We start from the raw sequence: 12,266 nt of genomic DNA, 5'->3' as shown, positions 1-12,266 counted from the left end.
CTAAAGGGTTTCCTATAGTGGGATCTGCTCCAGATTTTGGCAATGTATATAAGGACAGACAGCCATGTGAACGGTTTGTCATTTTCAAAGAATCATGTGAAAAATACATCCACAATAAAGACCGGGTCCATGAAACATCAAAAGAATCTACGCAACGCACAACATAACAACCAAGGAAATAGTCATCTAGATAATTATGCATTTTCAGTTACTTAAAGGGGTTGTCTACTTTCTGAAAATCTTGGGTCTTTGAATAAACTGCGCTGTACTCGACTCCGCAGGTCCAGCACAGAGTCTCCAATGCATCTTTTGGTTTTTGGTATTGGCTACGGCGATAACGTCACACTGATAGCCAATCACTGAGTTCACTGATTGGCTTCCACGCAGTTGGCGGGATGTCAGTGTTGCAGCGGATAGGCCGGGGCCACACGGGGCACTACTGCAATCCTTGCAAGACACTTGGCTCATGCTGGCAGCACAGCGGGAGCCGAGTATCATTGCGACTGAGGTCCGATTATTTGATCGAACCACAGCTGCGGGAGGCGGGCTGGCGCTGAGGAGGGGAGGGCCTGCGCTGAGGAGGGCCGGCCCTGCGGAGGGGAGGGCCTGCGCTGAGGAGGGGAGGGCCTGCGCTGAGGAGGGGAGGGCCTGCGCTGAGGAGGGGAGGGCCTGCACTGAGGAGGGGAGGGCCTGCACTGAGGAGGGGAGGGCCTGCGCTGAAGAGGGGAGGGCCTGCGCTCTGAAGGGGATGGATTTATCTCCCTCTCTCCTCTGGTGCCCGCTATTGCCATTCTCACTCTGCACTCGCAGTACACCGGTATACTGCGAGTGCAGTGCGATTTTTTTCTCCCCCCCAATAGACTTGAATGGGTGCGAGAGAAAGAGGATCGCATTACACTCGCAACATGCTGTGACTGTTTTCTCGGTCCGATTAGGGTTGAGAAAGTAATCGCTCATGGGTGCTGTGTGTCTTAGGCCATACTGGGGGACTCAGCACTGGACCTGGGGACAGCGGATAATGGGCCGTTTATTTATATAACATTAAGATTTTCTGATATGTGAAAGTCCCTTTAACTTTTGTGTTATTGCTATATAACCAGTGAGTAAACCTACAGACACACCGTAAAGCTGTCCCGACATAAAATCTGGCCTTGACATTTCCAACTACTTTGCAAGTCATTACCAATCTGCAGAATAAGTGATCGTGGCGGTCCAACCACCTAACAAACATAAGCAACTTTGCATAAACTCCAAGATGTCTACAGTCCCTATGCAGATTATACGTCTCTATAGTAACAGATAGTAAACAAATTCTGTGTAGTGGAATTCTGCTCTGTAGTGTTTCCCATTCTTTGCAGCGTTAATGCGGTAGAAACATCAAAAGTACAAAATAGATGGAAGGGAAAGAACTACAGGAGCAGAGGACACAGAATGTGACTGTAATCTGTTATTTGGAGATGCACAGCCCGTGCAGGAGCCGTAGACACTAAACTGGAAGAATTTTTAATTAAAAGGGAACCTGTCACCAGATTTGTCCCCTATAAGCTGCGGCCACCACCAGTAAGCCCTTATATACAGCATTCTAGAATACTGTATATATGAGCCCAGGCCGCTCTGTAAAAAATAAAAAAAACACTTTAATAATCATCTGCATTGCGGTCCGGTGCGATGGGTGTCGCTGCTCTCTGGTCCGGTGCCTCCTCTCTGCAGCGATCACCATCCTCCTTCTACCCAGCCCAGTATGAATGATGCGTCCTACGTCATCCAACCATGCCGGCATTGAGGTCCTGCACAGGTGCACTTTAATCTGCATGCTCAGGGCAGAACAAAGTATTGTAGTGCGCATGCACGGTCTTTATCCTTTTCTTGCGCCTGCGCATTATAGTACTTTGATCTGCCCTCAGCAGGGCAGAACAAAGTGCGCCTGTGCAGGAGCGCAATGCCGGCTAGTGTGGATGACCTAGGACATGCCATCCATACTCGGCTGGGTAGGAGGATGGCAATCGCCACATAGAGGAGCTGGACCGGAGAGCAGTGACACCCATCGGACCGCCCCCTGAGTATAAGTGTTTTTTACGTTCTACAGCGCGACCTGGGTTCTTATATACAGTGTTCTGGAATGCTGTATATAAGAGCTCACTGGCAGTGGCCGCAGCTTATAGGGGACAAATCTGGTGACAGGTTCCCATTAAAGAGAACCTGTCAGATCCAATATACACCCAGAATTACGAGCAGTTCTGGGTTACTAATCCCTGCCTAACCGTCCCTGTATACACTAGCATAGATAAAGAGATCTATAGAAAAAGTATTTCTAAAGATCTTTTATCTTATGCTAATGAGCGCAGGGACTGGTCCTCTGGGCGTTAGTTCCCTTGGCTAGTTGGCTCATTAGCATGTTAGTACACCCCTGTGGGTGTGCTAGCATGCTAATGAATGTGCAGCATCAGAGGATGATCTCACTCACCTCTCCGCCGCCATCGCTTCCCAATGCTGGATTTTGGCTCAGTGCGCATGATCCCGGAGTTTGGGTCATGCGTACTATGAAGCCGGGTGTACGTGTCCTGACTTCAAACTGAAGTAGTGCGCATTACTGAAACTCCGGGGTCATGCACAATGAGCTGAAATACAGTGTCGGGCGACGGAGAGGTGAGTGAGATCATCCACTGACGCTGCGCATTCATTAGCATGACAGCACACCCACAGGGGAGTACTAACATGCTAATGGGGCCGACTAGCCAGGGGAAGTAACACCCAGTGGACTAGTCCACGCACTCATTAGCATAAGATAAAAGATCTTTACAAATACTTATTCTAAAGATCTCTTTATCTATGCTAGTGTATACAGGGACGGTTAGGCAGGGATTAGCAATATGTGCCCAAAATTGCTTGTGGTTCTGGATGCATATTGCACCTGACAGGTTACCTTTAACATGTATGGTAAAATTGCTTCATTACATATGCATTGAGAGAACAGATTGCCAAGGTGGACGCTGTCTGGAAAAAGAAGCCGTCATCAGAAAATGACCTACTAATTCAGGTTGTGTGTGTTACATGCATTACAAAACTTTGAGGGGTATATATATATATATTTTTTATCACACTGGGTCTTTTTAGACTCATACCCTCTGACTTTCCAGGAAGAGTCTACAAGAGTTTTCTTACCAGCAGACAGGATTACATGACAGGTAACACCTCTATACACAGCTGATAGCACAGCATATAACAATACACTATGTCACAGCTGACCCTTCACATTATTTGCACCCGCTCATTACATGCTTCTAAAAAAAATATAGGGTCATTGTCTGACCATTGTGGCTATGTACAGGGGTTTCCTGAAACAACGGTCAGTTAGGCTATGTGCGCACGTTGCGTAATTACATGCAGTTACACTGCGATCTGCACCGCAGCGTAACTGCATGCGTCCTGTGTCCCCTGCATAATCTATGAAGATTATGCAGGAGCCGTGCGCACGTGGCGTATTAGAGCGCAGTGATTCGGCTGCTGCCCGAAGCGCGTGTTCTAAGAAGTGACATGTCACTTCTTCTGTGCGCTCTGCATGCAGTCCCCGCTCTGTCTATGGGAGGGGCTGCAGTCAGAGCGCATGAAATCGGCTTTTTTTTTTCATTACGGACACTTTCTGCAGCGATTTGAAGCGCACGTGTGCTGTTCAAATCGCTGCAGAAATTTCTGCCGGGACAGGACGCAACGTGCGCACATAGCCTTAGAATCTAAAAAAAAAGCCCCATTGGTTGCTGTAACAATTGCAAGATTTTTGTTAATACAGATTGTGATATACAAAACAAAGAAATTTTGCCCCCAAAATACCTGTAACACACAAGCCTGACTTAATAGGTCATTTTCTGATGACACATTCCCTCTAAGGCTGAGTTCACATGTCCTGTAACCATCCGTGAGAATGGATCCTGCAGAGATCTGCTGACAATCCTGCAGGATCCGCATGTGAATCTATGGAGAATGGACCCGTTAAAGGATTGCTACTTATCTTCCATTTGAAACTGATCCTGTAAGAAAAAAACGGATCCATTACAAATGTAAGAACAACGGATGGTTAAATGGCAATCAGTTAATGGATCCGTCCTCCATGAACTCCCATGTTAAAAACCGGATCAGGCAGAAATCATTTTGGCAATGGATCTCTGCAGGATCCGTTCTAACGGAGGAGTATAGGACATGTGAACTCAGCCTAGTAATGTTTTAGTGACTATCCCATAGAAATTGTAACCAAAGTCATGGTCTTTAAGAGTCGCCAGCATCCTCGGTTTTCTTCCCCATGCCAAGGTGTGTCAGCATGTGCCGTTTCAGGTGAGGATCCTGCCGGTAAGATTTCCCGCACTCCGTACACTCGAAGGGTCTCTGCCCGGCATGCATGAGATAGTGACGCTCCAGTTTGGAGGGGGAGAGGAAGTTTTTGGGGCACACGCTGCACTTGTAGCTCTTCTTGACAGCTCGAGTCCTGGCTTTCGGCTCCGGATTGGATGTCGCACTGCGCTCCTTACGCGCACTCATCCTTGCCTTTTTCCGCGTCCCTGCTTTTTGGCTCCCAGAAGATAAGACCATCGATTCACTTTCTACTTTCACGTCGGGAGCAATAGTCTTCAGTTGATCAAGCTCTTCAGCGTTCACCGTGGGGTCATAAAAATGCTGGGAATGGGTAAAAGTCCTGGTCTGTTGGCATAAAGAGGAATAATAATCTCCCAGAACCGCCGGTGACTCCAGCACTGGAACCTTTTCTATATGGGTTACTAGGTGGCGTTTTAGGTGTGCTGTCTGTCGAAATGTCTTCCCGCATTCACCGCACGTGAAAGGCTTCTGCCCAGTGTGGATGAGGTAATGTCTGCGCAGCTTGGACATGGACGGGAACGTCTTACTGCACTGGTCACATTTCGCCATTTTGTGATTCCGCAGCAAAATCCCTTGTGCCCCTTGAAGAAACTGGTGAAGCGAATGACCCTGCTCGCCAAGTTGGTGTTGGCCTTGGTCGTAGGCATGGAAGGTGCTGCAAATGGGTTCACCTCTACCGTTTTCCAACAGTCCAGCAAAATTCATCCCAAGCTGTGGTGGTTGAAGAAATCTTCCCACATCTGTCCGAGGCGGCTGAATGTCTTTCCCCTGCGGTTTCCCGATATGAAGTAGATTCTGAAGTGTTTCTACTTCGCTGGTGTCCATGTGATCGGATTCCTTCAAGTGTTCGGCCTTCATCAAGTGTTCGGCCTTCATCAATCTCCCATCTGGAAGGAGCTCTTCATCCAGCAGATGATCCTGTATACTGGTACCTTCACGATAAGTTCCGCTGGCGACTTCAGACACATTTGCTCCTGTTCCACATTCATGATTGTCCAGATTTTCCTGTTTCTCAAAACATTTCCTACATGAGGAACACTGGAAAGGAATGACAAATGTGGAGAAGTCTTCTTCGGCCTCCTGCTTCACCTCCACAGGTTCGGCAGTGGGCGCCCTCACCCTCCGGGGGACAGTAGGTGGGCTCGTGTGCAGCTCTTGATGCTTGAGAAGTTTCTCTGGTATCTTGAAGGCCTTAGGACACTGGTGGCACTGGAAGGGCTTCTCCTCGGAGTGAGTCAGCACGTGGATCTTCAGGTGCGTCTTCTGCCTGAAGGATCGTTCACAGAGCGCACAGGAGAAGGGCTTCTGGCCCGTGTGGATCATCAGGTGCCTCTCCAGCTTGGAGCGGGAAGGAAACACCTTATCACAGAACTCACAGCGCCGTGTCTGGATCTCGTGGGCGGTGGCCATGTTCATGACCTCACACTGATGGAGCAGATGCTGCTCTTCGTTTGCGAATGTTCTCTGGCAGCCGAAGCAGTATCGGGGCAGGGCGAGGACGCTGCTCTGAGCCGCCGCCGGGGACTTTTTGGGGGTCCGGACCTCCTTTACGGGCTCCGAACATGGTAGTAGCTGGTGCTGGGAAAAAGTTTCAAAATTCTTAAATTGTCGGTGACAGGTATCGCACCGAAGCGGGAGCGTGTGCGTCATCATGTGTCGCTCCAGGTGCACCAGTTGGCGGAACGTCTTGCTGCAGTCCGGGCACGGGAACGGCTTCTGCCCGGTGTGGGTGAGGAAGTGACGGGCCAGCTTGGAGGGCGTCTCAAACTGCTTGGCACAGGCATCGCAGCAGTACGGCCTCTGCCTCGGGGCTTTCTTCAGGTTCCTGGGCTGGAGGCTTCTAAGCATCTTTGCAGGTCCAGAGTGCATGGTGGCAGGTAGGAGTCACTTACATGTCTGCCCGCAGCTCACATGGATCCCTATGGCGGTCCTGTCTCCTGCACGGCCTCTAGGCGGCTCTGTACCCGACTGTGGACGGCTTCATCCGAGCTGCTCCTCACCCGGGGGCAACCTAGGGACAGCAGCAGCCATCAGCAGCTCCATCCGGAAGTGCTGCCCTGCAGGTCGTGTCAGAGCGACTGCCACACATGACGTCATCAGCGAGCGTCCGGATCCTGCGCGGCCATATTGGATGTGGCATGTGTCTGTGCCGAGTCTTCCCTGCCGCTTCTGTCTGTCGGGATCCGGTGCGCCAGATGCTCCAGGACTACAACTCCCAGACTCATTTAGTTGGCCCGTCACTGCCAGGGCATGCTGGGAGTTGTAGTTTCATCGAAGTCCTGGAGATGATGTGACAGTAGATCGGGGGATCCTACTGCCGCCCTTTACACTGTGTGAATGTGTGTTTTGCAGCTTTCCTCATAACGTTTCTCGTATTTCTGCAGATTCTGCACTTACTTGTGTCAGCTGCTCATCATTTGTAGGATTTCTGCTTGCTGTCAGTGAATAGAACCCTTAATCCGAAGGTAAAATCTTCCAGTGACTACCCCGGGTCGCCCCTAAGGACGGACACACGGATATGGCCGCTGTATGGGACGCCGCTCCGCAGGAAAGCGCTTTATATCACCACAATTTGTCATAATTAGTAATGAGAAATATGATGCAGTGTCCTGATGGGAACACAAAAAAGTAAAAGTGGCACAAAAATGGCCACTGAAAGGGGTTATCAAAAGGGTAACGGGACCCACAGGCTACCCCGCCGTCATACAGGGGGTGATACACCGAAAGGGAGCCACTCCGGCCCAACCGGGCGCTGGGCACCAGAGCTGGCATCAAAGGGGGCAATTAGGCAATCCTTCAAATAAGTAAGGGGTTAAAGACCTTGGTCTACTGGTCCTACACTAGCGTTACCCATACAGTGATTGCCAGCATTATATGAAGGTCACTTCATCCGGGCAAACGGGTGCTGGGCATCAGATTGTTGCGGGGCACCCCCTGTATGAAACTCTGGGATGAGATCAGTGGCCCAAAATCATTTACACCTTTAGAAACACTCGTTACTAATACGAATCCGTGATAATTGGCTAATTGCCCCCTATTATGCCCAGAACCCTTATGCCCAGGCTGGAGTAAGCCGTGTTGGATGCAGGGCATGCCGGTCCATAACGCTGGGGTGGGATACGTGGCCCAGTCTTGTGATAACGAGAAAGAAAGGGAGTTTATCAGCTCTCCACAATGCAGGAATCCCAACAAATCAAAGGTGGTAATCCACAGAATCCCCCGGCCGGGCCTTGGGATGCAGTCCAGTAATCCAGTACCACCAAAACAGAAAAAAAGAATTGTCTCCATCAGGGCTGTGAAGTCGGTAAGCCAAACCTTCGACTCCAACTCCGACTCCTCAAATTCTCTTGCACCGACTCCGACTCCGGCTCCGACTCCGACTCCGGCTCCGACTCCGACTCCGGCTCCGACTCCTACATATATTGCTTATAGTTAGGTGAAAAATTTATTGTAGTACATGAATATGTGTATGTGAACATCAGACATTTAATAATTTTTATGATACAATAATCAAGATATTTGGATAGAACATAAAATATATTTATTGGAATACAACTTTAGAACACAAAAAACTGTAATAAATTGTAAATATGTAATACACTATGTAATATACAGTAGATTACATATATATCTTGTGTGTATATACACTGTATATATATACATATATATATATATATATATATATATATTACATATTTACAATTTATTAGTTTTTTGTGTTCTAAAGTTGTATTCCAATAAATATTTTATGTTCTATCCAAATATCTTGATTATTGTATCATAAAAACAATTAAATGTCTGATGTTCACATTGTACTACAATAAATTTTTCACTTAAATATAAGCATTATACTAAATGTTGTTATTTAGTAAAATATTCAGCACATTCTGCATTGCACTCCTGTCCCCAATTTATTATATATTTTAGGAGTCGGAGTCGGTGCATTTTATACCGACTCCGACTCCGACTCCGACTCCACCAAAATGAGCTCCGACTCCGACTCCGACTCCACGACTCCGACTCCGACTCCACAGCCCTGGTCTCCATCCAGAATAAAAAAATCCGTAGTGCACAATAACACTGCACACATTACCAACTTCTCAGACTTCTTAGTTATGAAAGTGATCAATCCATAAGGACTAAGATATTGATCACATATATTAAAGGGGCTGTCCAGGCACAAGATCAGGATCACTTATATTAAAGGGGCTGTCCAGGCACAAGATCAGGATCACTTATATTAAAGGGGCTGTCCAGGCACATGATCAGGATCACTTATATTAAAGGGGCTGTCCAGGCATAAGATCAGGATCACTTAGATTAAAGGGGCTGTCTGGGCACAAGATCAGGATCACTTATATTAAAGGGGCTGTCCAGGCACAAGATCAGGATCACTTATATTAAAGGGGCTGTCCAGGCACAAGATCAGGATCACTTATATTAAAGGGGCTGTCCAGGCACAAGATCAGGATCACTTATATTAAAGGCGCTGTCCAGGCACAAGATCAGGATCACTTATATTAAAGGGGCTGTCCAGGCACAAGATCAGGATCACTTATATTAAAGGGGCTGTCCAGGCATAAGATCAGGATCACTTAGATTAAAGGGGCTGTCTGGGCACAAGATCAGGATTACTTATATTAAAGGGGCTGTCCAGGCACAAGATTAGGATCACATATATTAAAGGGGCTGTCCAGGCACAAGTTCAGGATCACTTAGATTAAAGGGCTTGTCCGACATAAACTCAAAAATTTTTGTTAAGCTAATCTGTGCTGTATTGTCATATAAAACACCCCTACATTGTTATTTTTTGTTTTCTAACTTTTGTTCCTCTTGAATTATCCCTTTATTCTCTGCAGCTCCTTGTTTACATTCAGCTCCAGCAAACTGACCACTTCCTGTGCTGAACCTCCCAGTCACAGCTGGCACCGCCCGACCTCAGTGTCCAGCCCCACCCCAGTGTCCAGCCTCGCCCCCTGCACACACATTCCATGTCAGTATTCTTCCCAGCACTGACCTGTTATCACTACAGCATTGCAAATAACAGCCCCACATCGGGCTCTGCACCGCACACACACATATGGCTCTGCACCACACACACATCGGACTCTGCACCGCACACACACTCATATGGCTCTGCACCACACACACACATCGGGCTCTGCACCACACACACATATGGCTCTGCACCGCACACACACATCGGACTCTGCACTGCACGCACACATATGGCTCTGCATCACACACACACATCGGGCTCTGCACCACACACACACATCGGACTCTGCACCGCACACACACATATGGCTCTGCACTGCACACACACATATGGCTCTGCACTGCACACACACATATGGCTCTGCACATCACACACATGTAAGGCTCTGCACCACACACACACACATATGGCTCTGCACCGCACACACATATGGTTCTGCACCGCACACACACATATGGCTCTGCACATCACACACACACATGGCTCTGCACCACACACACACACATATGGTTCTGCACTGCACACACACATATGGCTCTGCACTGCACACACACATATGGCTCTGCACATCACACACATATATGGCTCTGCACCGCACACACACACATATGGCTCTGCACCGCACGCGCACACGGCGCTCTGCACCGACCCCCCCTACCCCCATAGGGAACACATGTGGAGTACATACGCACCTGTCCTCAGTCCCCGCCGCTCCTGCACGTTCGCGCGCTGTCTGTGCTCTGGACATATCAGCACAGTAGTGACGTCACCGCTGTGCTGAAGAGAGCACAGACAGCCGGGCAGTGATGAGAAGCAGCGCTCCCTCTCATCAGCGCTTTCAAATATATCGGCATCTGTGATCTGCGATGCCGATATATTTGAATGTGTGATCCTGAGCAGGGGCCCGGTGCTGACGCTGACACCACGGCAGCTGCCGCCAGGTCACGGACCCCACAGCAGTGCAGGGGGAGGTTGTGGGCAGAGTACGGGGTGCGGGGGAATGTGTGGGAGGGTGCAGGGAAGGGGGCCGGGGACTCCACGCACTGTACTGTCACGCTCCCCGGGTCCTCACCCCCGTTCCCCGGCTCACCTGCCACGCTCTCCGCTCCCCAGTCACCGGATTCCGTCCGTCCCAGGGCTCCGGGCCCCCGATCCCGGCGCCCGACAGCTTCCCTGGACCTGGCCGGCTCCCCTGCGTCCTCCTCGCAGCCTCCTTCCCTGGCTTCTGGCACCCGGGCGGCGCGCATGCGCATTAGGGCGCGCGCGCGGTCACTGACCCTTTCTTAAAGGGCCAGCGTCCATTAACAGGAAATGAGGTTGCACAGGTACAGGGTATATAGGGGGTCATTGTCCAAGGGGGCGGGGCCTGATCTTCGTGTTCCCTGAGCTAGGAGTCAGGTCTCTTGGTGTTTATGTGCCTGTACTCACCTATCTGTCTTTGTAGAGCCGTACCTGCCTCGCCATCCAGTCTGCCGTGTCCTGATCCCCGCACGCTGTCCGTCTGCCATCTGACAGTCCGTACCATCCCGGATCCCTGCGGTGACCCGTCATCTTGCTCCAGAGGTTCCGGACCCCGCCTGATATCACCTCGGCCTCCGAACCTGAGCTACGTCACCAAGACCACCTTCTGTGACTCCGTGGTCCCTGGGACTCCTCCGCTGCCTTCTCTTGCACGGACTGTTCTACTGCCCATCAGTGCTTCAGCTGCCGGACTCCCTACCACCATCTCAGAGAGTTCGGTCCAGTGGATCCACCTCCTGGGTCTGCCCGACCGCCCGGCCGTGACAGTAAGATCAGGCCATGGATCCCGCTGCAGCACTAATGGCTCTGCAAGAGGAACTCCAACGCCAGCGTGAAGTCCAGACCCGCATGCTGCAATTCATGACCTCCGTGGACACCCGCCTGTACACATTACAAGCATCAATGACGCCTGCGGCACCCAGGTCCCCCGCCAGGCAAGCCATGGCCCCCGCACCAGTGGCAACCTCGTCAGATGCTTCCCGACTCCGTTTGGCGTCACCTCCTCGTTATGCTGGAGATCCCAAGACCTGCAGGGGCTTCATAAATCAATGTTCCCTTCATTTCACGCAGCTGCCACATCTGTTCGCCTCCGACCAAGCCAAGGTCGCCTTTATAATGTCCCACCTAGAGGGCGAGGCGCTGGCGTGGATGAACCCCTTGTGGGAGAAGGAGGACCCCATGACCAAGGATCTTCAACAGTTCCTGCAGGCATTCCGCAGCACCTTTGACGAGCCGGGACGCGCTTCTGCCTCTGCTTCATCACTCCTCCGCCTACGTCAAGGAACACTGACGGTGGGCCAATACGCCATCCGTTTTCGCACTTTGGCTTCAGAACTCGGGTGGAATAATGAGGCCCTAACAGCCGCCTTCTGGGAGGGACTCTCGAGTCGCATCAAGGATGAGTTGGCGGGTCGGGACGTGCCCTCCACCCTAGATGCCCTGATTGCCCTAGCAACTCGTGTGGACATACGTTTTCAGGAGCGCTCCAAAGAGCTATCTCGTGAGAGACGCCCGTTACGGCATTCATCTCCTCCTCAGAAGCCCTCCGTACCTCAGTCATCAACAGCTGGGAGTCCCGTCCACGAGCCCATGCAGATTGACCGAGTGCGTCAGTCTGCACAACGTAGAGCAGAGCGGCTTGCCCAGGGTCTCTGCTTTTACTGCGGTGAGGGCACACACCTCCTCCGTTCCTGTCCGGAAAGGCCGGGAAACTCCAAAGCCTAGGGTTGGTAGGAGAGGCCACCCTAGGTGCTGGGACTCTCTCTGATCCGGTCACATGGACCGTGCAAGTGACAACGGGAGAGACGCGGTTCACGGCTGAGGCCTATCTTGATTCCGGGGCAGCAGGCAATTTCATCCAGCAAGCCACCGTGGACAAATA

At 50.6% G+C, this 12,266-nt stretch overlaps 1 protein-coding gene across 1 annotated transcript; it reads right to left on the bottom strand.

The window, feature by feature from the left end:
- Positions 1-3,874: 3,874 nt before the first annotated feature.
- ZNF770 (zinc finger protein 770) lies at positions 3,875-6,414 on the bottom strand. Its single transcript, XM_075329879.1, has one exon. The coding sequence runs from the start codon at positions 6,232-6,234 to the stop codon at positions 4,261-4,263; it is 1,974 nt and encodes a 657-aa protein (XP_075185994.1). The 5' UTR covers positions 6,235-6,414; the 3' UTR covers positions 3,875-4,260.
- Between the last annotated feature and the right edge of the window lie 5,852 nt (positions 6,415-12,266).

The sequence above is a fragment of the Anomaloglossus baeobatrachus genome, chromosome 12, assembly GCF_048569485.1.
Source record: "Anomaloglossus baeobatrachus isolate aAnoBae1 chromosome 12, aAnoBae1.hap1, whole genome shotgun sequence".
Lineage (NCBI taxonomy): Eukaryota > Metazoa > Chordata > Amphibia > Anura > Aromobatidae > Anomaloglossus > Anomaloglossus baeobatrachus.
Note: the sequence above shows the minus strand (reverse complement) of the source record. Positions and strands in the feature narration are given on the sequence as shown.